This window comes from Saccopteryx bilineata, chromosome 3 (assembly GCF_036850765.1).
Source record: "Saccopteryx bilineata isolate mSacBil1 chromosome 3, mSacBil1_pri_phased_curated, whole genome shotgun sequence".
NCBI classification, from domain to species: domain Eukaryota; kingdom Metazoa; phylum Chordata; class Mammalia; order Chiroptera; family Emballonuridae; genus Saccopteryx; species Saccopteryx bilineata.
The window spans coordinates 262,008,879-262,035,546 of NC_089492.1; the positions used below are offsets into that span (position 1 = coordinate 262,008,879).

Below are 26,668 nucleotides of genomic sequence, written 5' to 3' on the forward strand. Positions count from 1 at the left end.
ATATTTTCAACAGCAAGATATGAAAGTGTCCCAAGTTTGTTATCTAAGGGCTGGATATGTTTTATAAAGCTAATGTTCTCCTGTTTTAGGTCAGTTCTACGTAACTGACATTTTGAGGGTTTTGTCCTCCAGAAGCCGTGGGAAACTTCATAATACAGAATGTGAAACTCTAGAATAACCTCAACTGCTTAGGGGGAAAAATAGGTATTTTTTTTTGGCGTTTTTGCCAATATACCCAAATTGTAATGCTTAGGGAAAAGACTGCATTTTAAAAATATATCTCAGGGCCCTGGCCGGTTGGCTCAGCAGTAGAGCGTCGGCCTGGCGTGCGGGGGATCCGGGTTCGATTCCTGGCCAGGGCACATAGGAGAAGCGCCCATTTGCTTCTCCACCCCCCCCCCTTCCTCTCTGTCTCTCTCTTCCCCTCCCACAGCCAAGGCTCCATTGGAGCAAAGATGGCCCGGGCGTTGGGGATGGCTCCTTGGCCTCTGCCCCAGGTGCTAGAGTGGCTCTGGTCATGGCAGAGCGATGCCCCGGAGGGGCAGAGCATCGCCCCCTGGTGGGCAGAGCGTCGCCCCTGGTGGGCATGCCAGGTGGATCCCGGTCGGGCGCATGTGGGAGTCTGTCTGTCTCTCCCCGTTTCCAGCTTCAGAAAAATACAAAAAAAAAAAAAAAAAAAAGTTAAAAATATATCTCAGGTTAACATTCTATTTCTTTACTTTTACTCCATACCTTTTCATTAAGCCTTTTAATTATGGCCTTTCTCTGCAGGACCGCCTAGGGCTAAAAGAAATGGACAATGCAGGACAACTAGTATTCTTGGCTGTAGAAGGGGATCATCTTCAGCTGTCTGAAGATTGGTTTTATGCCCACATCATACCCTTCCTTGAGTGAAACCTTTGCAGTTGGCACCAGAGCTCAGGGAGCCCCCGGCACTTACAAACCAATGAAGACTAGTCCCTTTATGCCCAAGCCTGAGCTCAGATCCAGCCTGCAACTAACCCTTTTCTCTCATCATCATCTAAGCAAGATGCCCTGCTTGGAAAGATCTAAGATCCAAATCTTATCCTTTGCTTCATCCTATCAGCATATGGTGTTGAATCCAACTTTAATTAGTTAATAACCACAGATTATTTTACAACCATTTGATGTAGTCAAGCTGACTAAGGAAACAGTCTGCTGCAGTCACTGCCAGAGCTGTGCCTCGGCCCAGAAGAGACTGAACAAGCTAAAGCGATGACATAGATTCTAAGGACAAACATCTTTCTCACGATTCTAGCCATATTTCAAGCCAAGAGAAGGCCGATACCCAGGCCTCCGGTATTCACATATTGTTTTGCTGGTGGGGATTTAACCAGTGCTTGTAAAACTATTGCTTAGTTGCTGCATAATCTGAGGCTGCCCTCCTCTTTGAATATGTTGTCTTCTGTGGTATCTTAGCAATTATTAGATTGCACCAGTTCACCATCTTGCTTCAGTAGCACTTTGTTTCCTCAGGTAATAATAAATTAGTTGCTGTCGCAAAAGGAGGGAAGGAACACCCAATTGGATTACTGAAGGAAGTGTATGTATTGCTGAACTTAGACATGTGTTGTGTGTGTGAGAAGAAAAATGTAGAAATAGAAATGAAAAATGAGGCAGCTGGTTCTTTCCATTCCATCCTTGATTAACTGGTCCTTCACTAACATGACTAGCGGTCTGGGTTCTAAAGTCACACTGTTATATTAGCATTAGCAGAGAAGGGGAGGAAAAATGTGAAGAGATCAGGCTAACTGCCACCTCAAAACATCCTATTTACCAGCACACTCCAAACTTGTTTCTGATGTGTTCTCTGAAAAAAAAAAAGATTGCTTGCTCAAAAAGTTGGGAATATTACATACCCTTCTTCTCCTCTTGGGGATCAACCCATATTGGAATATTAAGGACTCTGAGAATTCCTATTGTGATAAAGAAAATTAACCTTACTTTACCATTCCCCACACTATTTGAGCATGGACATCTTAGCCTCTCCTCTCCCACCTGTGAAAACCCCACCGACACTTTTTGGAAGACTTGTGCAGAATACCAGTTTGGGGAGATGTTGAGCTCCACATGAGAAGTACCATGTTAGTGCTGTCAAGCTGACCCTTGATGATTTCCCTTCACCTTTCTCAAGCCTTATTTTTCAACTAAAAGATGAGGCTTACGGGCAAGAGTGGGGGGGAGGGATGTGAAAAAAATTGTATGAGGTTGTTTAAAATAAAGAGTAGCTTCTTATCCTTGGTGTCATGTTTGTTTTCAACATTCTTACATCTCTGTACAAGAAATAACAGGTAAATAGTACACAAGTTTGGTATTAATTTTATTCTATTTTCTGTATAACTTTTAAGTACATAAAGGTTTATTTCTACAGGCCTCAGGAAATGGGTAGAAGTCACAGGACAATCTCTCTTCCCACCAAAAGTTGCATATTTTGGTATGTGTTTGTCCTAGCGGGAAAAACTGAAATTTACATTAGCAATGCTGTGCAAGATTCTTACATAAGACCTAAAACCAGCCAGCAGTGGAGATTTTAGTCCTTTGTTCAGGTGCCTGGACAGAGGCCAAAAGCTGTTGAGCATGACAGGGCGAAGGAGACAGTGAAGGTGGATGACAGGCACCTAGCATGGAAAGAGGAAGGAATGCCAGATTCCTCGGAATGGTGTGATTTTCCTTTTTCTTTTTAAGTCATCTCTGTAGGAAGGAGCTGGGCAGGGATCCCAGAAAAAGAAAGGATCCAAGACTCCTTAACCTGGCTGGGTGCAGGGCACTTCCCCAGCACAGGTCCCACAAACGAACCTACCATCTCAGGTGCTGGTGGAGCCAGGATGGAATGCAGAATAAAATGAATAATGACAGGAAACAATTTTGCTTGGAATGCTAGATGGTCAAGCTTCAGCCTTTGGTCCCGTGCAACCCCTGTCTCACTTGTCAAAAGTGAAAAATTAGTCTGGTTAGAAGAACCAGCTGGAATCACACCAGCTTCTGCTACCTTCACGCTCATTGTTAGGAAAAGATTAACTTGTGTGAACACTCTGAGCTGTTAATTCCTGGGTACAGCTTTATTCTTCCCCAAAGACTGTTGGTGGAATAATCCCAAAGGCTGAAAGCTAAAACACACCAGTCCTGGTCTGCGGTTCCGTAAGGACGGACTGGCCGTGTGGTTGAGCTGATATGGAAAAGCTGTGCCTTCCTGCAGAAGATCAACTGACCTGCTCTCCCACCCCATCTCAGCCTGAGGTATATTTCAGTGAAGGCAGGTAGCTGTGCCTCTCAAAGCAGAGAAGCAGTTTAAGAGCAGAAAGGTAGAGGAAATCTAGAAAAAAACCGTCTTGATACAGATTTATCCCATGGTGTGAGGGAGAGGGCAAAGAACCCAGTGGCACTTCGCTTATCCGGCAATTTCTGTCACTGTGGTGACCAACTTCTTCCCATTCCATAGGGTCTTGAACTGTTCAGGGACAGGGAACTCATTCTGCAAATAAAGAAACAACAGGTTTAAATCTGAGCCAAAAAATAAGCTGGGATTCAGCTTGACACTTTTCTTCCAGTGCCTGCTTCTACTAAGCTCTGAGAGCAGGCAGGATGTAGTGACAGCAACAACCCACCTGAAAAACCGGCGGTGCCACATCTACTTCCAGCTCCCCTACCACCCACACAGGAACACTGCAGTGTAGGAAGAACAAAGGCTCCAAAGCCAGGTGTAGGACTGAATCTGTTCCCTACTGTTCACTGACCACTGACCCTTGGACTGTTAAGCCTATGAGGTGTAGATGAGAACGTGTATAGCTCCGTGGCACCAATCAACAGTGTGCTGTGACTCAATCCCTTCAACCTAAGAAAAGCAGACACCACCTTGTATGGAGCGCTGCTTCACGGGGACTACCTCATGCTTCGATGGGTTTGAGCCACTCAGTGCAGAATGCCCATCAACTAGATTTGTCTAATGTAACATGTTTTCAGTCCCTTCTGTTTTTAGATCATACTAATAAAAGCCAAAGAAACTTACAAAATCACCGCCTTCTGTAGGAATGAGGACATTCATCTCAGAAGATTTGGCACTGACTATCTCACAGTCAAGGGAATTCTTGCTCAGGTAAACATGGCAGCCATCTGTTTTGTTGATGGAAATGGTTGGCACTTTACCCATTACCTGCAGAGAACACCAAGAACACTAAGTGCCTGCAGCTGGGAGAACAACAGTAATTTATAGGAAAAGCTTTCACTGGTTCACATGATGCAGCAGCTACATAAAAAGCTCACAGGTGCACAAGATATTGGATACTAAGGGCAGGCTGGGATGGGTGCTGGAAACAGCTCTCTCTAAGAGCCAACTCCTCTCTGACCACATCCAAAGCAGCTCAGCTTACAGACTTTGTAGAATCAGATTCCCACCACAGCAACATCTGTGGGTCGGCTGTCTCTTTCAATTAATTCCTCAGGGACCCAAGGAAGGAGCCAAAATATCAAGTTACCTGAACTTTGACATCCCTACTATTGATTATCTCCACAATGCCCACCACGTCATCAAACACCAGACCAAGTTTCTTACAGTTATCTAGGAGAAGAAAGGGAGCAGGTCAACAGTATTACTTTAAAGTACTATATTTAAGAATCTTACAAACAGGATAGGTATGGCTCCAGCCCTCTCAGCAGGATATGAACTCACCTACTGTAATGGAGTTAATTTTGCCCTTGATTTGCAATGTCGTGTTGACACACTTGTATATATAAGCCACCTGTTTCAGCTCTGTGTCATCAATCACCAGGTTGGAAACATTCTCCTGATTTTCCTGTTAAAGAGACACCCATTTCAGCAATCTCACCACTAAGCACACACCAAACTTGCTATCCCAAACTTTCCTTCTTGCAATCTAAGCCAGAACCCTGCGTGCATCTATCTGGCGGTGCTCCGTGAAGCCCCATCCACTCCTGTTCCTCCAGTCCCGGCATTATTAACTCACCACTCTCCACTTCTTGCCCTCCAGTTCAAGTACAGCAGGGTCCTTCTTTGTAGCTGGTTTAGGGGATGGGCTGACTCCTGGTTTAGGTGCAGAGAATGGTTTGGGGCCACTTCGTACTGGGCCACTCTGAGCCTTCAGGGCAGGGTTCTTGTGAGTCTTCATGTCATCAGATACATGTTTCAGGGCTATAAGAACAACAAGGCTGTCTTGTTTCCGTCCTTCATATCAGGGCTTTGGGCTGACACAACAACCAACTTCTGCTATCAGAAGTTAGACTGATCCTTAAAAAATTCAAAGCTAAAAACTAGAGCCTTTGAGATGTTCTCTCAAGCAATTTTATTTATGTATGTATGTATGTATATATTTTTCTGAAGTTGGAAATGGGGAGGCAGTCAGACAGACTCCCGCATGCGCCCGACCAGGGTCCACCCGGCATGCCCACCAGGGGGCGATGCTCTGCCCCTCTGGGGCGTCGCTCTGTTGCAACCAGAGCCATTCTAGCGCCTGAGGCAGAGGCCACAGAGCCATCCTCAGCGCCAGGGCCAACTTTGCTCCAGTGGAGCCTTGGCTACGGGAGGGGAAGAGAGAGACAGAGAGCAAGGAGAGGGGGAGGGGTGGAGAAGCAGATGGGCGCTTCTCCTGTGCCCTGGCTGGGAATCGAACCCAAGACTCCTGCACACCAGGCCGACGCTCTACCACTGAGCCAACCGGCCAGGGCCTCAAGCAATTTTAAAGAAGCACTTTTATCATTTCTCTTCTGCCCCAGGTTAACTTATATAAGTTCCATTCAAAAAAATAAAACATGGCATATGTGTATGTATGGGGGGAATGAGTATTAAATGTACAGGAAAAGATCTAGAAAGACACATACCAAATATATACTCAAAAAATATGTATGCAGTTTTTAAAGCAACAGAGGAAGAAAAAATAGTATGTAATAGTCAAGTTTCTAAGAAAACAACAAAAAATGCTCACCTACAGCTAACCAACTGCTCCCCCTCAAATTAGTGTTAGCACTTGAAACCCTCCTTCCAAATTTTTCAATTGATAGTTTTTTATTTGGTGTAACTGTACACAGTTAAATTTGGTTGTTAACCAGTTAACACTTTAATAAAAAGTTTTTCATGTTAATTTTTTTTGTTTATTGATTTTAGAGAGAAAGAGACAGGAACATCCATCTGTTCCTATTGTGCTCTGGTTTGGGGATTGAACCCGCAACCTCTGTGCTTTGGGATGATGCTCCAACCAACTGAGCTATCTGGCTAGGGCTCATGTTAATTAGTTTCTAAAAATGTCTTTTTTTTTAATTTAGGGAAAAGACTACATAATCACCGTCAGCAGGCTAACCCACTCCTTGCTCCTGAACATGGCCCAATCTTAGTAACCAATACTGAGTGGTGTTTTTAGCTCCATCACTCCCAATGGTGGTAGTTTAAATACTAGATTCTTCTTACACACTGCTTGGTTCACTGTAGAGAGATTTAATGGCTGCACAGTATTTCATCAAGAAGACATACTACAGCCTGACCAGGCAGTGGCGCAGTGGATAGAGCGTCGGACTGAGATGCCGAGGACCCAGGTTTGAGACCCCAAGGTCACCAGTTTGAGCGCGGGCTCATCTGGTTCAAGCAAAAGCTCATCAGCTTGGACCCAAGGTCTCTGGCTTGAGCAAGGGGTTACTCCATCTGCTGAAGGCCCATGGTCAAGGCACATATGAGAAAGCAATCAATGAACAACTAAGGTGTCACAACGAAAAACTAATGATTGATGCTTCTCATCTCTCTCTGTTCCTGTCTGTCCCTATCTATCCTTCTCTCTGACTCTCTATCTGTAAAAACAAACAAAAAAAAGAAGACATACTACAATTAACCATCTCCCTTACTGTTAAGATATTAGGTTGTTATACTATTTTTAGTTACTATAAATACTATAAAACTTGTTCTTTATTTTAGATATTTTTATAGGTCCCTAAAACAAGGCTGAATAATTTAGACTTCCACCTGCTGTCTACTTTTCGTATACCAACATTAGGTAACTCTTATGCAAATTTTCCAAGACTATTATATATACTCTGAGGAAGTTAACCCCCAACACAATGACATCCCAAATAGACCATGTATTGACATGGAAAAATCTCAGGAAAATTGCCAGCAGCCCTGGCTGGTTGGCTCAGCGGTACAGCATCAGCCCAATGTGTGGAAATCCTAGGTTTGATTCCCAGTCAGGGAACACAGGAGAAGTGACCATCTGCTTCTTCACCCACCCCTGCCCCCCACCCTCTTCCTCTCCCACAGCCATGGCTCAAATGGTTTGAGCAAGTTGGCCCAGGGCACTGAGGATGGCTCCATGACCTTGCCTAAGGTGCTAAAATAGCTCAGTTGCCAAGCAACAGAGCAGCAACCTAGATCCTGCATGTGTTGAGGCACATGCAGGAGTCTGTTTCTGCCTCCCTGCCTCTCACCCTCTCATTTAATAAAAACAAAAAAATTTTTAATTGCCAGCATCATGTCTTGGCTCAAAAGGTACTCTATATATGCCACTTAATATTAAATCACTTTTCCTAACAGGGCTTTCCCCAATGATAATCACCCCATTTCCATTTAAGACAACTTTGCTGTCCCTTTGGGCAACCTAAAGGAATGTAACAGCGCAAATTAATTCACCATACACAAACCAGAGTTCTGGTGTATCAACTGTCCAGTCTCTCGTTGGTAAGATCTGGCCCAAGCCACTTACTGTACCAAACCTTCTTGCCAAAGTACTCACCATGTGTGATGCTCTCCCCCTGATTAATCTGCGCAAACAGTGCTGTGCGTGAAGCAGAGTCATCTGACCCTGAACTGGTGGGCATTGGTGGGGGAGGTGGGCCTGGTGGGGGAGGAGGAGGACCTGATCCAGCAGAGGGTCCAGATGGCAATCCACTCAGTTCTTTTGCCACAGGCCCCTGGAACAACAAATGCAGACAACATAGTCATCCTCACTTCCCTCTGTACCATTTCCAGCTGGGTCCCACATATGTCCACTGTAGCCCTTGATGCAATTAATGCTCCTATCCAAAAAGGCTTGGCTTTATTCCTTCTCCCTCTTTCCCAAGGATCCAACTCAGCTCTTTTCAACCTTTAAATTTTCCCTTTAGCCTCTACCTAATTCCAGCTTTAAATTCATGCTTCTAAAAATCGACTTAAGTGTGTCACCAGTATCTCAGACTCAGCAAGTTCAAGACTGAGTCATCATCTGCCCACTCCCCACTTGTATAATCACCCCCTTGTCTCTATCTCAGTGAAAGACATTACCACCCAAGCTTGACTGTTCAGTTTTCTTTGAGCCTTTCAACCCCCTCAATCTCTTTAAATCTTTCTTTTACTTTGATTCTATCTCCTGCAAATTCTTCTGTATGAGCCACTAGGACCATGAGCATTTCCATAGTTAGTCTGAGCATGCACCCTTATCCCTAATCTATAAACTGAGACTCTCTTAAGGACAAATCTGATCATTATCACTTTCTTGCTCAAATATCTATGATACTTATCGCCTATTTTACACTCTAAAACTTTCAACCTTCTCGCCTTTTCTCGTAAATCTTTCTATCTCTCCTTAAAGCCAGAGATGAGCAATCTCTACATTTACTCTGGATTTACTCTGGTTAAGCTATGCTGTTTGCTAGTATCCCCATTTCTCCCACTTCTCACTGCCTTATACTTGCAAAAAGTCTCAGTTCAGAGTATACGGTACAATCCCAATGAGAATCACTCCTTTTTCTCATACTCTGTTGTGTATCTTTATTATAATATTTAGCTTGGTAACTCATATTGGGGTTTTAAATCTATATTTTTAAGCTCAAGAGTGCTGGAATAATGTAACTTATTCATCTATCTCCCTATCCAGCCCAATCACTGTCCCTCACCATGTTTACTAAAACTGAAATGAATATTCCTTCTCTGATCCTTGCTTTCTTTAAGTCCCTTTCCCTTTCCTTCTCCCCTCCACTGAGAAGACTAGCATGCCTTGTGGATCTTGGTAGTGCCAAAGTCTACGAAACCTGTGGACCCTATCCTGGCTGGATAAATGAAAGGAGGGAGGAGTCACTGACCATTTTGCTCCAGGCCAGTCCAGTGGTATGAAACTCTTTAATGTAAGCCTGCAGCTCTGTCCATATACTCAAGTAAGTTTTGACCCAGTCCACATGCTTCTTATCCCTGGAAAAAGTAAAGAATTCATCACAGGCAGTCAGAGTACATTCCAGACCTCCCCCCGCCATTGTGAGCTCACATCCTCCTGCCCAGTGTTTTTCAGGCTATGCTCAATAGAAGGTTTTCTATCACCACTGAGTTTTCTCTTTTTCTTGAACCTATTCCCTAATAGACCAAAGTCCATCCAGATAAGGACTTCAGATTCTATCTCTTTTTCTTATAGCAGTATTTTCCAAAAAAAATTTTAATGTAGCAAAACTATTTGTTCATAATAGACCTTAGCAAAACCTAATATATAAAACTAATAAAAGCAGTCACTTTTTTTATTTATTCATTTTAGAAAGGAGAGGGAGAGAGAGAGAGACAGAGAGAGAAGGGGGGAGGAGCTGGAAGCATCAACTCCCATATGTGCCTTGACCAGGCAAGCCCAGGGTTTCGAACCGGCGACCTCAGCATTTCCAGGTCGACGCTTTATCCACTGCGCCACCACAGGTCAGGCGAGTCATTCTTTTTTTTATGCATGAAATCGTAATGAAGATCTCTTGAGCATCACTGTAGAACTCTAGGACTCCCAAAAAACTCAACTGCTGTGTAGCACAGTGCCCTGTGTCAAAATATGCCCCCCCAAGAAAATTTCCCTTTAGGAGAAAATATTCAGCATTACATGATAGAAACAGCAGTACAGTTAGTTCAAGTCTCCTCTCTTACACCTGAGCTAAAAGACTTTATGGTTATTTAGCGTAAGACCTAATTTTCTCAACTTTACAATGAGGGATTATAATAAAAAACATATGATGTGTAATTCTAGGTTGCCAGGAGGATCAAGGAGGTGCCTGGTGTTCTGGGACATACTTCACGCACATGCAGCTTACTTCTTTCACAGAGTAGTTACTCAACAAATGTTAACTGATGATAAACAGAAGAAACGAAGGGTGGTTTGGGTAGCTATGCAGCTAAGTAATAGCTACCTAAAACACTCCATACAGTGACTCCCCTTAATACCTGCGCTGGCCAGATAGTCTTCCTCTCACTTTACTAACCACACAATAGAGCAATTTCCTAATAAATGTTACTGAAACTTTTGCCACTGGGCCAGTTAGAAATCCTCAACAAAGGAACAAAATCTCATCTAAACAGGCAAATTAAAAGGCATTATTAGGCCCTGGCTGGTTGGCTTAGTGGTAGAGCGTCGGCCTGGCGTGCAGAAGTCCCGGGTTTGATTCCCGACCAGGGCACACAGGAGAAGCGCCCATCTGCTTCTCCACCCCTCTCCCTCTCCTTCCTCTCTGTCTCTCTCTTCCCCTCCCACAGCCCAGGCTCCATTGGAGCAAGGATGGCCCCGGCGCTGGGGATGGCTCCTTGGCCTTTGCCCCAGGCGACAGAGCAACGCCCCAGAGGGGCAGAGCATCGCCCCCTGGTGGGCAGAGCGTTGCCCCCTGGTGGGCGCGCCAGGTGGATCCCGGTCGGGCGCATGCGGGAGTCTGTCTGTCTCTCCCTGTTTCCAGCTTCAGAGAAATAAAAAATAAATAAATAAATAAATAAATACATAAATAAATAAATAAATAAATAAATAAAAGGCATTATTAGTCCATTTTATCTCTAGCAAAACCTCCTAAACATGGAAGGGTACACATTAGAAGACTGAAAGGGTGTCCACAAACCCTAGAGAAGCAGAAGTGGAAGGAGAAACACTTCCTGCTTGCAAATACATCTTCTATGAGCCAATATCTACCAAACTTCCCAGAAAGCAGCCCTGAGATAGGAGAACCAACAAAGCAGTCAAAGGCAGCCTTAAGCCCAAAGCAGTACTCCAGCAAGTGCCCTGCTGGGTTTGTCCTTTACCCCTTGAGGAACGGCTGGACTTACACATCTTTGTACTCCTTGAGGACTCGATTTGTATAAAACATGGCAGCATCATTCATTTCTTTCACATAAGGACCAGGCTTGGGAGCCTAGAGAAAGAGAAGATGTCAGTGACTCAGAGCCTCTCCAGTGCTATCTCCTTACCACCTCCTTACCTTTTTCATCCTATCCCTTCCCTCCCATGGAAGCTGCACTGCTCACCATAGCCACCCAACCCAGGGCCTGGATACTTTCGCTGACAGCTGACAGATGATTGAACAACTTGCTGCCTCGGTTCTTCTCCCGAAAGGTTATCACTTCTTGGATCTGCTCTGAGATGGGAGCCAACAAATCAGAAAGCTTATTCTAGGAAAAGATGCAAGAAAAGGTTCAAGTTAGAGTCTTTCTATATAAGTTTTATACGTTGGTCAGCTCTGATCCTGAAGGCAAGCTTTTTTTTTTTAAATTAAAAAAAAACCTATTCATTTTAGAGGGGAGAGAGAGAGAGAGAGAGAGAAAGAGAGAGAGAAAGAGAAGGGGGAGGAGCAAAAAGCATCAACTCCCATATGTGCCTTGATCAGACAAGTGCAGGGTTTCGAACCGGCGACCTCAGTGTTCCAGGTTGAGGCTTTATCCACTGTGCCACCACAGGTTAGGCAAGGCAAGAATTCTTTATGGACTACAATAATCATTCAAATAAACTTTGTAGTATTACGTAAAAAATAAACAGACTTTGTATTCATCCCACACAAATTCATATGGCTAAAATTCTGCTTATCATCTCTCTCTCTCCTTAAAGAGTTCCATTCCCTCAGGTCAGATTTTGTGGTTCTTCATGATCAGGACCCATACTCTGGCTGTATCACAAAATTCTACCATTTGAGTCCCTTTTCTGTCCCACTAATAGGAAATACTAGTTCATTCCTTGGGCTTTTACTCAAGATGCCATCTCCTTTTTCAATCTATCCAAATGTTCCTCATGCTTCATAAGGAACAGTGCTCCAACTCCAGCCACACTGGCCTCCTACAGCATTTACTGTTGGCATAACTGATTTTGGCACTGTATCACACACCAGCACAAAATATTAATGAACACATGTGAATGTCTTTTTTCCTCATTAATTCTTTAAAGACAAGGGCTTTGTCTAAGACCTCTTTTATAATCCTTATGGCCTTCAACACATTGCCAGCCAAACAGCAGCTGCGGAGCAGAAGACTGTTGAATCAAATGCAGTTAGGGTGCTTGGCATCTGAGCAGGCAGTTTAGCAAAAAAGATGGACCTTGTGTTTCTATGTTTTGATCTTTTTTCCAAAGCTCAGTTTTCCTGAACATCTCAATTCTCTGCTCTTAGTATGAAAGCAGTCTAAAGCAAGAGTCAGCAAACTTTTTGTAAAAAGCAAGACAATAAATACTTCAGGCTTTGCAGGCCATACGGTCTCTGTTGCAATTTCTTAACTCTGCCATTGTAGTGCATTAAGCAGCAACCGAAAACACATAAAAGAATGGACATGGCTGTGTTCCAAAAATTTCCTTTTACAAAATAGGTATAAAATAGATTTGGCCTACAGGATGTTGTCTACCAATCCCTAGCTTAAAGGAAGGCAAATATAATAGGTATCTCGGCTGCCTGATTTGTTTTAGAGAAAATATTTAAACAAAATTCTTTAGCCATTCAAGAGAGATTAATAATCAGAGTCTAATATTATACTACTTTTTCAAAAGTATTGATTTTGGAGAAAGAGAGAAAGAGAGAGAGAGAGAAAGGGTGGGAGTGGAGCGGGAAGCATCAATTAATAGTACATAGTTGCTTCTCTTATGTATCTTGACCAGGCAAGCCCAGGGTTGTACACCGGCAACCGCAGTGCTCCAGGTCGACACTCTATCCACAGGTCAGGCATCTTATTCTATTTTTTACATTACTAATGTATGCCAAGAGTCCAAAGGTTTTAGTTCATTTTTTTTTTTTTTTTTGTATTTTTCCAAAGCCAGAAACGGGGAGGCAATCAGACAGACTCCTGCATGCACCCGACCGAGATCCACCCGGTACGCCCACCAGGGGGCGATGCTCTGCCCATCCAGGGCGTCGCTCTGTTGCAACCAGAGCCACTCTAGTGCCTGAGGCAGAGGCCACAGAGCCATCCCCAGCGCCCGGGCCAGTCTTGCTCCAATGGAGCCTCAGCTGCAGGAGGGGAAGAGAGAGACAGAGAGGAAGGAGAGGGGGAGGGGTGGAGAAGCAGATGGGCGCTTCTCCTGTGTGCCCTGGCCGGGAATCGAACCTGGGATTCCTGCATGCCAGGCCGACACTCTACCACTGAGCCAACCGGCCAGGGCCAAGAGTCCAAAGGTTTTAATACAGCATTAGCAGGAATTTTATTACCCTTCTGTCCAGGAAAGCCAAATCCCAAATAACAAAACTAAAATCTTTGGCTCCAAGAAAAATCTAAACTTTCTCTACTTCATTTTGACACCTTGGCAGCATAAAATTTTGAGACAGAAGTAGAGCTAAAGGGGAGAAGCAGTACTTTAGAAGTTTTAGGATCTCCACAGCATTATTAGAGCCCACTTCACAGTGAAGCAAGAGGACCACTCTCTGTGACCCAAAGGGCTTAGGGGACAATATGATGAATTTAGACTTAACCAAGAGGCTAAAAAAGGCTGTCTATTAAGAGAAGCAGCACGACTCTATGGAGCACACCCCCACCTTTCCCCACCCTCTTCCCCCAGGCACATTTTCCTCGCCTCTCTCTCTAAGCTCCAAGGGCCCTTATTTTGCCACTGTAACTTATTTCCTGAACCCATTTCTTCTGTAACTCACTTCTACCTCTATGACCTTCTATATAAGCTTTCTCTTAAGAAAATAAAAAAGAGAAGCAACAAAGTCCCAGGCATAACTACAAACCTAAGTAAAATGACAGAAGAAAGGCTAGTAGAGCCCAGTAAACACCCAATAGCACCTTCCCAGAATGGCACTTTAAATGACTCTACTTCGGGAAATTGGTGTGATCATATAGTACATACATGAGTCAGGTAATTTTATTTTAGTATGTTGTGATAGCTCAGCAGAAACCTCTGAACCTCCCCTGAGCATCAAACCAAAACAAAACCAACTAGTAGTGAACTTACACCTGCTGGCTGCTGGCACTGTGAGGCTGTAACCAAGAGAGCTCGCTCCAACTTCAGACCTGTATGGACCATCTCCGCCTGCCGGAAAGGAAAAGAATCAGCTATCGATGACACATTACAACGGGAGAGGTCCTGATAAGAAAAACCTGAAACCTCCACATCCATGTACTTTGGTAGCAACCCAGGCACCTCACATTGCTCTCCTCAGGTATTCCAGATTCTAGGGACTGATAGTAGAGTTACATGTACTACGATTCCTGTTGAAACTCATCAGGGATGCATATCCAGGAAATTACGATAATCAGGGCTACCCTTAGATGAAATCAAGTTAGAAACTGCACAATACAGTGTGCTATGAAGTTAACTGAAAAAACAAACAAAAAAACCCCTCTTTTCTCAAAAAGCAGAGGTAGGAATAAAAGCAAAGCCCTAAATTTATCCCTAAAATGCTCAAGGTATTTACACCTTTAAGTTCAAACCATTTCTCAAACTGGATCATGATCCGTTCATAGGTAATTAATCAGATCAACTTAGTGAGTCATAACCAGTACTTTATTAAATGAAATAGAACAAAATAAAACAGTAAGTGTAGTACATCAGCTTGAAATTATTTCCCAAAGAAAAAAATTTTTTAAAGTTCAGAACAGGCCCTGGCTAGTTGGCTCCAATGGTAGAGCATCAACCTGGCATGTGGAAGTCCCAGGTTCAATTCCTGGTCAGGGCACACAGGAGAGGTAACCATCGGTTTCTCCACCCTTACCCTCCCTCTTCTTTCTTCTCTTCCCATAGCCATGGCTCAATTGGTTCAAGTTCACTGGCCCAGAGCACTGAGGATGGCTCCATGGAGCCTCCCCTCAGGCACTAAAAATACCTTGGTTGTGAGCACAGCCCTAGATGGGCAGAGCATCAGCCCCAGACAAGCGTCACCATGCGGATCCCAGTCGGGGTACATGTGCGAGTCTGCCTATCTTTTTTCCTCTCACTTAAAAAATAAGTGCTGTACAAGTAGTGTAAGTATTATTTTGTGAAACGTATTTGTTACAAATATGTTTTGTTTTTTTTCTGAAGCTGGAAACGGGGAGAGACAGTCAGACTCCCGCATGCGCCCGACTGGGATCCACCCGGCACGCCCACCAGGGGGCGACGCTCTGCCCACCAGGGGGCGATGCTCTGCCCCTCCGGGGCGACCAGAGCCACTCCAGCGCCTGGGGCAGAGTCCAAGGAGCCATCCCCAGCGCCCAGGCCATCTTTGCTCCAATGGAGCCTTGCTGCGGGAGGGGAAGAAAGAGACAGAGAGGAAGGAGAGGGGGAGGGGTGGAGAAGCAGATGGGCGCTTCTCCTGTGTGCCCTGGCCGGGAATTGCACACCAGGCCGACGCTCTACCACTGAGCCAACCGGCCAGGGCAAATATGTATTTTCTTATTCAGAGTCATGGTCAAAAAGAATTTAAGAATCATGGGGCTATATATAGCACAATTAAAATATAAAAACTTAAATAAGATAACCTATTTCTTCTAGATTTCATTTTTAAAATATATATAAAAGTGATACACATTTAAAATTTTTTTCAAATGTTACAGAGTGCATAACAGTAAAAATACAAGCCCCCAACACCCCTATGTAAGTCCTAGTCCCACTCTGTAGAGTTAACACCACTGCCAACAGATGGTAAGTACATAAAAGGCTCAAAATAGATGTTCCAAAGATCAAGCAGCCAGTCCTACTGAAGGGTCAGTACGATCTTAAACATGGTTACTGTTTACAATGAATCACTGAGGAGACTAGCTGGAAGATTATGGGTCCCAAAGAGAGAGACCAAATATATCTATGTGCGTGGGGGGTGGTGGTGACGATGTAGGTGGCAGCACATGAAGGGAGGTGGGTGGCGAGGCATCTGTCATTGCCTACTTCATATTCTTGCTGTGGGATAAGTGTGAAAATAACTCACATTAGCATAACCAAAAACTATCAAGCATAGTTTTATAACTGCTAAGTCATGATAATGGCTCTATTGAATAAGCCACCCTAAGCTTGGTTATATAACATGTTGTGATGAGACTGGTAGCAGGTCTCACTACAAAGACGAAGCGAACATATTTTATGCACCAAGCAAGTTATCTGTATAAAATAAGCTTATACAGAGTAAGTGATAAAAGCAGGAGGTCTAAAAAAATTTAAGGAATGGTTCCAGTGCCTGGACTGAACTCCAAGCAGAACTTAGCCAGAAAAGAACCAGGAGACTTGCAAGGGGCTCTTAAAACAAGAATGAATAGGATTTGACGAAAGCCTTAAAAGACGGAAAAAAGGGCAGAACATCCTTACATGTTTCTGCACATCTCCTCCAATCTCTTTACTGATCTTCAGGTACTCCGCCACAGGACCAGCAAGCAGTGAGTCGAATGCTTGCACATAGGGAACTGCTCCTGCTGAAGACAGACACACCACAAATGTCATGCATCAAAAAACTGTTTGTTAAAAGGCACTTCCATATGAAAGTGTAGAGGCAAGGTTATACCATAAATAAATACTAGAACATGAATCAGGAAACCTGGGATCCAATACCAATACCAACACTAACTGGCTGTGTTACCTTGACTAAGTCATTTTTCCTCTGAGCTTAATTTTATGTATAAAATGAAAATAAACAAAATGATCCCTTAAAGTTCCTTTTGCCTCTAATATTCTATGAGTTAACTGGTGCACATGCAAACTGGCCAATTTTCCAAACGTTTTGAGAAAGAATATTTTAATATTACTTGTCATCTGTCTCACACTGGAGTCATTTTGCTAAAGAAAGAACAGGAAATAGCACACAAGCAGGAAGTTCTTGCATTAAAATAACTTAACCACAGGCCTCCCTGCACAAGTCACTTCCTCCCTTATCTGTTTACAGCAATATAAATTACAGGCAATGAACTTTCTAGATTAAGCATTTTGGAAAGTTAGCTCCAAAGGAGAGAATACACTGTGAGAGAAAAATTACAGGCCAAGACACTGAGTCTTCAAAGTAGTCGGCTGGGCAGTATGTATTATTGCTTACCTTGCGGAGTATTGCCTCCATACCCACAGTGCATGTCAGAGGCATGGGATACGGCCTCCAGGCGGCCCACAGCCCTCTCCAATCTTTCTACCAGATTTTGCATATCAGCCATAATGCACCACCTGCTAAAACAGATCAAATGTCATTTGTTTTATTATTACAAAGTACCTAAGGAGAAGAGACATAATACTCTTGGGGGGTGGAGAGAATGCCAATTCTGAGGAACAGAATCATTTAATAATAAAATAAGATTAAAATGTAACCTAGCATATTTGCAAAATCATAAAGACCTCATTAAGCAAGAACTACCCAGGAAAAGAAGTTCACTGAAAGCAAATGTTTACTCGCTCAAATACTTACTGAATATTTACCGTGTTTCCCCAAAAATAATAGTGTCTTATATTAATTTTTCTCCTAAAGACATGCTATGTCTTATTTTCAGGGGATGTCTTATTTTTCCATGAGCAAGAATTCACCTTTATTGTTGAACAAAAAAATCAACATTGCCTGACCAGGCGGTGGCGCAGTGGATAGAGCGTCCGACTGGGATGCGAAAGGACCCAGGTTCGAGACCCCGAGGTCGCCAGCTTGAGCGCGGGCTCATCTGGTTTGAGCAAAAAGCTCACCAGCTTGGACCTAAGGTCTCTGGCTCAAGCAAGGGGTTACTCTCAGTCTGCTGAAGGCCCGCGGTCAAGGCACATATGAGAAAGCAATCAATGAACAACTAAGGTGTCGCAATGCGCAACGAAAAACTGATGATTGATGCTTCTCATCTCTCTGAACAATTATGAAATGTCCCTTTTATTTATTTATTTTTTTACAGAGACAGAGTCAGAGAGAGGGATACACAGGGACAGACAGACAGGAACGGAGAGATAAGAAGCATCAATCATTAGTTTTTCATTGCGCGTTGCAACACCTTAGTTGTTCGTTGATTGCTTTCTCATATGTGCCTTGACCGTGGGCCTTCTCAGCAGACTGAGTAACCCCTTGCTTGAGCCAGCGACCTTGGGTCCAAGCTGGTGAGCTTTGCTCAAACCAGATGAGCCCGCGCTCAAGCTGGCGACCTCAGGGTCTCGAACCTGGGTCCTCTGCATCCCAGTCCGACACTCTATCCACTGCGCCACCGCCTGGTCAGGCTCAATGAACAATTAAGGTGTCAAAATGAAAAACTGATGATTGATGCTTCTTATCTCTCTTGTTTCTGTCTGTCTGTCCCAATCTATCCCTATCGCTGACTATCTCTGTCCCTGTATGAAAAAAAAAATTGCACTAGGTCTTATTTTGGGGAGATATCTTATTTTCGGGGAAATAGGGTATATTACGACAAAATTTAGAATTTACAAATATAGTCACATACATTATCTTAGTTTGTGCCTTCCAACTATTCAGGAATGAAAAAATTATTACACTCTTATTAAAGATAGGAAACTTTTTTCTTTTTAATTTTTCCATTGATTTGAGAGAAGGGGGGGAGGGGAAGGAAAAAAGAAGCATCAACTCATTGTTCCATTTAGTTGTTTCCTTTACTTATGCACTCATTGATTGCTTCTCATACATGCCCTGACCAAGGATCAACCTGTGACCTCAGCGTGCTTGGACAATGCTCTATCCACTGAGCCACCCACTGAAAATTTAATTCCAGTAAAGTTAAATGACTTAGTGGCATGACCTGTGGTGGCACAGTGGATCAAGTGTCGACCTGGAACTCTGAGGTCGCTGGTTCAAAACCCTGGGCTTGTCTGGTCAAGGCACATATGGGAGTTGATGATTCCTGCTCCCCCCCCTTCTCTCTCTCTAACTCTCTCTCTCTATCTTCTCTAAAATGAATAACTAAATAAAAATAATTTTAAAAAAAAGTTAAATGACTTGCCTATAGTCACATGACAAGATAATAGGGAAGCCAGTACTCACTAAGTTCAGTATTTTTTCCTACAACTTCTTGCTGTCTGCATATGAATGACTAAAACCAAGATGAATAGGATATTTATCATGTGAAGAACAGACAAATCCATTCTTACACATTCTTACAGATCTTTTACAAGTACTAATTTATCTAAACTAGCCTCATTCAATGTCTAATATCCTAAAGAAAGCATGCTCCACCAGAGAAGGGACTTTCTCTGACTTGTTTCCTATTATGCTCTACTATCTAGACCACTACTTGACAGGTAGAAGGTGTTCAATAAATATTTATGAAGTTGCCTGACCAGGTGGTGGCACAGTGGACAGAACCTTGGCCTGGAACACTGAGGACCAAGGTTCGAAAATCCGAGGTTGACAGCTTAATCACGGTTCACCCAGCTTGAGAGTGGGGTTGCCGGCTGTGCAAGGGGTCACTGGCTCAGCTGGAGTTCCCCAGTCAAGGCACATATAAGGTGCTGCAACTATGAGTTGATGCTTCTCATCTCTCTCCCTTCCTGTCTGTCTTTCCTTCTCTCCTACCCTCACTTAAAAAAAAAAAGCCCTGGCCAGTTGGCTCAGTGGTAGAGTGTCAGTCTGGCATATGAATGTCTGGGGTTTGATTCCTGGTCAGGGCACACAGGAGAAGAAACCATCTGCTTCTCCACCCCTCCCCTTCACCCTTCTCTCTCTCTCTTCCCCTCCTACAATCATGGCTCAGTTGCAGTAAGTTGGCCCTGGACAAGGAGGATGGCTCCATGGCTTCCCCTCAGATGCTAAAATAGCTTGGATGCCAAGCAACAGAGCATCTGTCCCAGATGGGCAGAGTATCATCTGGTAGGGGGCTTGCCAGGTGGATTCTGGTTGGGGCGCATGCAGGAGTCTGTTTCTCTGCCTCCCCACTTCTCACTGAAGAAGAAAAAATAAATAGTGAAGTTAATGAATCTGAAGTATAACATCCCAAAACTCCAAAGGGATAAATATTCTGAAAGTTGCCCATCCTATACACATAAATAAGTGTTAAATATATTGCTCACAAAAATTAGGGAATATTTCAAAAATGAATACGAAGTGATAAAATATCCCCTAATTTTTGAGAGCAGTATATTATCAACAGCTTGACCAGTGGTGGCGCAGTGGATAGAGTGTCAACCGGGATGCTGAGGTCCCCAGTTTGAAACCCTGAGGTCGCCAGCTAGAGCACGGGCTTGTCAGCTTGAGTGTGGAGTTGCTGGCTCAAGCACAGGGTCACTGGCTTGGCTTGAGCACTCTGGTCAAGGCATATAAAAGAAGCAATCAATGAACCACTCAAGTGAAGGAACTATGAGTTGACGCTTCTCATCTCTCTCCTCTCTCTGTGTCCCCACCTCTCAAAAAAAAAAGAAAAGAAAATAAAAACATATACCTTACCTTTAAAAAAATGTTATCAATATACACAAAATGCTTGAGACCATAAGTGATCTCATAAAAATCAGTGAAATTTCAATCAAAGCCTTGACTTGGAGAGATTCCATTTCAAAGCATTAAATAGTTCAGGTAACTGAAGCCAATGAACTCGACTGCTTTGAAGCTGCCTAAAATGACCACAGCAATTACAATTCTTCCAAAGATGACATGCCAGAATATCTCAACACATTGTCCTACCTGTGGAAGAGATAAGCAGCCCACAAGATAAAGTATCCCTGTCCATTCTTTTCTGTGTATGGACTCTGGTGTCTCTGGGTCCAGTGACTTGCCAGAGAATGTTATTTAAAAGAGAATCAAAGAAAAAAGTAAGAATGCGAACCAAATAAACCTTTCCATTCCCTGGCCTAGAGATGCAGCAGAAACCTCCAGCTCTCTACTCTACTCTCAAATGGAGAAGGCTCGAAGTAGCTGATATTGTCTTCCTCAAGTTATGCTACCAATCACTTGAGTTCCTGAACTGGCGCCCATTGTGCATACTGTCCAGGGACCGGCACATATAATTTATCACATTCAGTAAATCCAAAGGGAAAAAGCAGCAAATGTAATAAACCAGCAAGCTATCTTCCATTAACAGATACCATCCATTCTAAAACATGTTCCCTTCATCTACAAGTTGAGACCAGTGTTAACATGGAAACAGTACAAGTGTCTCCAAAGACTGCCAGGGTTGGTGAACACTTACCGATCTTAAAAGCTTAATGTAGCTTCTTGACATCTGGCTCCCCTATTTCACTTGTAAGCTTTCCTAAACAAGCTACAGTTCTGCTGTCTAACTTAAGCAGAATGAAAAGGGCAATACAGCAATCCTTTATAGCTGATCTCATTCTACCACTAACCAAATATGTAACAGTACATAGCTTTTTGTTTTTGGTGGGGGTAGAATGAAATGTGAGATGATATGGGAAAGAACATCCAGAACTGAAGGGACCAAAGATACACCTTGTCTCACTGTCTATGCACACATTCACATTCTTTAGGTGGTCATGTCCACTCCCAAGCTTTCCACTACCATTATCAGAGTACCAGCCAGCTGGCTTGCCATGTAGTACAACCACAACCAGCTACAAACTAAGAACTCCCAGAGCAGCATATCCAGTGCAGGCCATTCTCTGGGATTCAGAATTTTAGATCCAGCTTCCTCCTAGACATCTTTACTTGGATGTCCCAAAGGCATCTCAAGCTGAAATGTGAAAAAGAGAACTTATCATCTTCCCACCCACACTGTCTCAGGAATCACCTGACTGACCAAGTTAGTAACCTGGTAACCGTTAGGCCAGTGGTCCCCAACCTTTTTTGGGCCACGGACCAGTTTAATGTCAGAAAATATTTTCACGGACCGGCCTTTAGGATGGGATGGATAAATGTATCACGTGACCAAGACAAGTGTCAAGAGTGAGTCTTAGACGGATGTAACAGAGGAAATCTAGTCATTTTTTAAAAATAAAACATCGTTCAGACTTAAATATAAATAAAACGGAAATAATGTAAGTTATTCATTCTTTCTCTGTGGACCAGTACTGCTCCACGGCCCGGGGGTTGGGGACCACTGAGTTAGGCAATAAAGTATAGCAGATTAAGAGTATTATCTTTAGCCTGACGGTGGAGGCGCAGTGGAAAGAGCATCAGACTGGGATGTGGAGGACCCAGGTTAAAAACCCCGAGCCCCGAGGTCACCAGCCTGAGCAAAGGCTCATTCAGCTTGAGTACAGGATCATAGACATGACCCCATGGTTGCTGGCTTGAGCCCAAAGGTCACTGGCTTGCAGCCCAAGGTCACTGGCTTGAGCAAGGGGTCACTTGCTCTGCTGTAGCACCCTCCCTGGTCAAGGCACATACGAGAAAGCAATCACTGAACAACTAAGGTGCCGCAACAAAGAATTGATGCTTCTTATCTCTCTTCCTTCCTGTCTGTCTGTCCCTATCTGTCCCTCTCTCTGACTCTCTGTCAAATAAAACAACCAAAAAAACCAAAAACAAACAACAGTATTGTCTTTAGAGAAGTCAGACAGATTGGGGTTTGAATAACAGCACTACTTGGCTCTGTGACTGTGTTATCAAACTTTCTGAGCCTCATCTTCCTTATCTGTGTAATGGAGACAACAGTACAAAATCCAAGGGGCTGCAGTGAGAATCAAGAGGAAATACCTGAGCTCTCTCTCCTTGCAGTTTGCCCATACCTTTCCTTCTCTCTGCCTTTCTTTTTCCTAAGCTCCAAGGGTCTTTTGCCTCTGTAACTGTTTCCTGAGCCCACACAGCCCAGCTGGCTCCCTTCTTCCACTGCTTTGACTTTCTAAATAAACTTTTGCTTGTATTTGAAAAAAACAAAACATGTAGAGGTAGCTGGCTCAGTCCTAAAAACTAACAAGGATTCCATAAATGTTAACTAAATTATCTTCTTCCTTACTCCCCAAATCTAATCAGTTTTCAAAACCCACAGTCTCCATCTTGCAAATCTCCTTTATAATTACCCTTGCCTTCATTTTGACAAAAATTCAGTCTTTGACTTTTGCTAGATTACTGCAATAACCTCCCTGCCAGTCCTCCTAATTCCAGTAATACACTCTATCCAGTCTCCAAATTACCACAGATCCTTCTTAATGCAAATATGACAGTCTTTTATTTAATACTATTCAATACTACCCAGGGCATTCAGAGTAAAGTCCAAACAAGATTTCCATAATCTGGTCCTGCTTTGTCACCTACTACTCATCCAGTTTAATCTCTTGCCACACCTTTTCTCAGCACACTACAGTAATACAGGACTACTTGCATTTTCCAGACAGTCATACTATCTCTCACTTCTGAGCCTTTATAATGCTATCCTCTTTGCTTGGTTACTTTTTCTCCCCAGTCAGCCCTATAGCAGAACTCCTACTGCCTTTTAAGTCTCAGCTAAGGTATTGCCCTTTTCCAGGAAGTGTGGCATGCTTTTCCTTCCAATCTGCCCCCTCTTCAGAATTCCTATTGTCCATTAAGTCTTATCTAAGGTATCACCTCTCCAAGAAGCATTTCCAGTATGTACTCCCACATACTGGTACCTCATGTACTTATCTCTACCACACATTTAACACACAGGTTTCAACTCATTTATTTAAGCACTGGCCAGGTAGCACAGTTGGTTAGAGTGTTGTTCCCATATGCTAGGGTTGCGGGTTCAACCCCCCAGTCAGGGCACATATAACAATCAACCAAATAAATGCACAACTAAGTAAAATAACAAATCAATGTCTCTCTCTCCCTCTCAAATTAATCAATAAAATAAAATTTAAAATAACAATTTATTTAATAGTCAACAGGTAATTTTCCTCCAACCATTGTGAGGAACCATGTCTTGTCTTTGTAATCCCCGTACTCTAAGTGTACTAGGCACTATAAATAGTGGGGTTTGGTAAGAGTTCCTGGGTGGCAGTAGGGGCAGATAAATAAACACAAGTTTGGCTATCTCCTCTCTCTGATAAGTCTGGGGAAAAGTATTTTTCCCCTTTTTTCCTTTTTGGCTCATCTGTTTTAGGATCTTACAAACACCCCAATCTTTCAAAATGCTGCCTTCTTGGGCACAAACCACATTGCTATAGAGATCTTCAAACTGATTCTATAGGAAAATAAACTCCCTAATGGCTGTGCTATATATTACCAATTTGTTGCTTCTTTTAAGACTATGGCTAGAGAGCTTGGATGGTTAGACCATCATCTGGATATGCAAAGGTTGCTGGTTCAATCTCCAGTCAGGACACATACAGAGACAGATGAATATTTCTGTCTGTCTCTCTTTCTAAAATCAATAAAATTAAATTTTAAAAAATTGAGGAAGTATATTTTATTTATTTTTTGCAAAAGAGACAGAGAGAGTGAGCAAAAAAGGAAAAATGATGGGAAGAATCAATTAGTAGTTGCGTCACTTTTGTTGTTCATTGAATGCTTCTCATATGTGCCTTGACTGGGTGTAGAGAGGCTCAAGCTGAGTCAGCGACCACTTGCTCAAGCCTGTGACCTTGGGCTCAAGCCTGTGACCTTGGGGTTTTGAATCTGGGACCTCAGCGTCCCAGATTGACACTCTATCCACTGTACCACCACCAGTCAGGCTCAAAGGAGTACATTTTATAGAGGAGTACTTACTTTGGGAGCCTTAAAATGCAGATCAAATGTAAAATGTTACCACTGCATACTGTGTGCTAGAATAGAGGCCTTCAGGAGGATGGATATGTATCAAGTCTCTTTCCCCAACTCCAGCCCATTAGTTCACAGCACCCAGAACAACCTGGCACACAGAAGAGATGCTCATAAAATGAAGGTGCTTAGCATTATGGCAGCTACTGAAGAAATAGAAGATATATAGTCTCTGCCCTCCAGAAGCTTTCATTTTTACTGGGAAGGACAATGCACATGAAATGTCAATGTAATAAAGACTGAAGCCTATATTTTTAAAAGTTCTATCAGAGATTGTCTAACTTCACTTGGATCAAGGAAAGTTAAAGTATCAGCCTTTATTTTTATGTTTACTTATTTTTAAGATTTTATTTATTGATTTTAGAGAAAAGGGAGGGAGAGAGAAAGAGAGAGAGAAAGGTGGGATTGGGAGGAACGGGAACCATCAACTGCTAGTTGCTTCTTGCCTGTGTCTTGACCAGGCAAGCCCAGGGTTCTGGCATGTGCCTTGACTAGGCAAGTCCAGGGTTTCGAACCGGCAACCTCAGCATTCCAAGTCAATGCTCTATCCACTGCGCCACCACAGGTCAGGCAAAGTACCAGCCTTTATACTAAAGCTTTTTCTTTAGAATGTTGTAAGATTCTGAATTCTACTGAATAATTAATTATGTAGTCTGACAGCTCAGAAGAAATCACTGAGGACTGAAGGTAGTAATCTAGTTTTAGGAAGGAAGTGGGGCATCTTGATAGAAAAGATAAAAGAAAAAAGGGAAGACATTCCAGAGTAATCAGAAGCAAGAGGAGAGAACCAGGAGGCTATATACAGCAAATATGAGTAGGTTAGCCCACATAGATCATGCAGCTTTAAGTATCATGAAAAAAGAGGCTGAAAAAGAAAGTCAAGCTAGGTTATGGAGGGCACGGAAAAGCTAGGCAGTATTTGAATTTGATGTGATAAGTGTAAAACCATTCAAGGATTCTGACTGATGGAATAACAAAATAAACAAAATTTCACAAATACTGTCTGATAAACAGAATGGGATTTGGAAAAAAGGAAAGATATTAGGGTCTAAGGGTGAAAGCCATTATTCATCTAGCTATAAAATAAACTACAAAATATTATTTTTATATTTCAAAGTTAAAAATCCACATCTAGTGTCTAACCAGATATAGAAACCAAATGAAGAGAATCAATTAACCTACAAACGATCAGTTTTAGGCAACTAAGTGACCAGCACCTAAATTAAGTGCTGTGGAAATAGAATGGTAAAACAGTTTTTCTGACCTAAGGGAATCCACAAGGAGAAACAAAACGCACTGAATCACTGGCTTTCAAGATTAGGAGAGAGTCTAGAATCATCTTGTAAAAACTCCATCTGATGCCAGAAGAGTCCTTTCAACATTCCCAGCAATTAGTCAGGTAGCCTCTGTTCAAATACCTTCAGTATGGAGAACCCAAGACTTCTGGAAGCAGCCCACTGCATTCATACTGCTCAAAGTATTTAGAAGTTCTTCCTTATATGGAGGCAAAATTGGCTTCCCTGCAACTTCCACCCACTGATCTTGGTTTGCCCTTGGAGATCACACAAAACAAGTGTGCATTAAACACAGAACAAGTAATAACTGTGTAGCACTGACTATTGAGTATACAGCAGCATTCAGAGAAGAGAGTCCAAGATGACTTCAGAGTTGTAAATCCAGTCGCCTACGAGAATAATGACATATGGGCAGAAACATGTTCTGCAGTGTTCCAGTTAGGCAAAAGATGAGGTCAGTTTTGGATATGCAGAGTGTGAAGAGATGAAGCTTCTAATAAGAAATGTCTAGTAACTGGTTAGAAATAAAGCTTGAAGAAGATCAAGGCAGGAGATCAATATCTGCAAGTTATTGGCAAAGAAATGTCATGAAGTCACAAAAATGGGTAGGCTCTTGGAGGGATATCACGCAGAGCAAAAAAAAAAAAAACTAGAATCTT

At 42.9% G+C, this 26,668-nt stretch overlaps 2 protein-coding genes across 9 annotated transcripts in view; one reads left to right on the forward strand and one right to left on the reverse strand.

Annotated features, from left to right (window-relative positions):
• Positions 1-2,256, forward strand: part of PPT1 (palmitoyl-protein thioesterase 1) — a 31,099-nt gene extending 28,843 nt beyond the window's left edge. Inside the window, exon 9 of the mRNA XM_066269570.1 lies at positions 772-2,256. Within this exon, the coding sequence (XP_066125667.1) occupies positions 772-894 (123 nt within the window). The 3' untranslated portion in view covers positions 895-2,256. The remainder of the gene's footprint in view (positions 1-771) is intronic.
• Positions 2,257-2,324: 68 nt separating this feature from the next.
• Positions 2,325-26,668, reverse strand: part of CAP1 (cyclase associated actin cytoskeleton regulatory protein 1) — a 31,946-nt gene continuing 7,602 nt past the window's right edge. For 2 of the 8 annotated variants that reach the window (XM_066269534.1, XM_066269533.1), the window contains exons 2-13: positions 17,179-17,300; positions 16,461-16,561; positions 14,139-14,216; positions 11,237-11,380; positions 11,039-11,124; positions 9,073-9,178; positions 7,749-7,926; positions 4,983-5,167; positions 4,688-4,811; positions 4,494-4,576; positions 4,028-4,171; positions 2,325-3,493 (exon numbers count right to left, since the gene is read on the reverse strand). In XM_066269534.1, coding sequence (XP_066125631.1) covers positions 3,410-3,493; positions 4,028-4,171; positions 4,494-4,576; positions 4,688-4,811; positions 4,983-5,167; positions 7,749-7,926; positions 9,073-9,178; positions 11,039-11,124; positions 11,237-11,380; positions 14,139-14,216; positions 16,461-16,561; positions 17,179-17,290 — 1,425 coding nt within the window. In that variant the 5' untranslated portion in view covers positions 17,291-17,300 and the 3' untranslated portion in view covers positions 2,325-3,409. Of the gene's footprint in view, positions 3,494-4,027; positions 4,172-4,493; positions 4,577-4,687; positions 4,812-4,982; positions 5,168-7,748; positions 7,927-9,072; positions 9,179-11,038; positions 11,125-11,236; positions 11,381-14,138; positions 14,217-16,460; positions 16,565-17,178; positions 17,304-26,668 lie in introns of all 8 variants that reach the window. The other 6 variants (XM_066269536.1, XM_066269535.1, XM_066269529.1 and 3 more) reach the window with 3 other exon arrangements.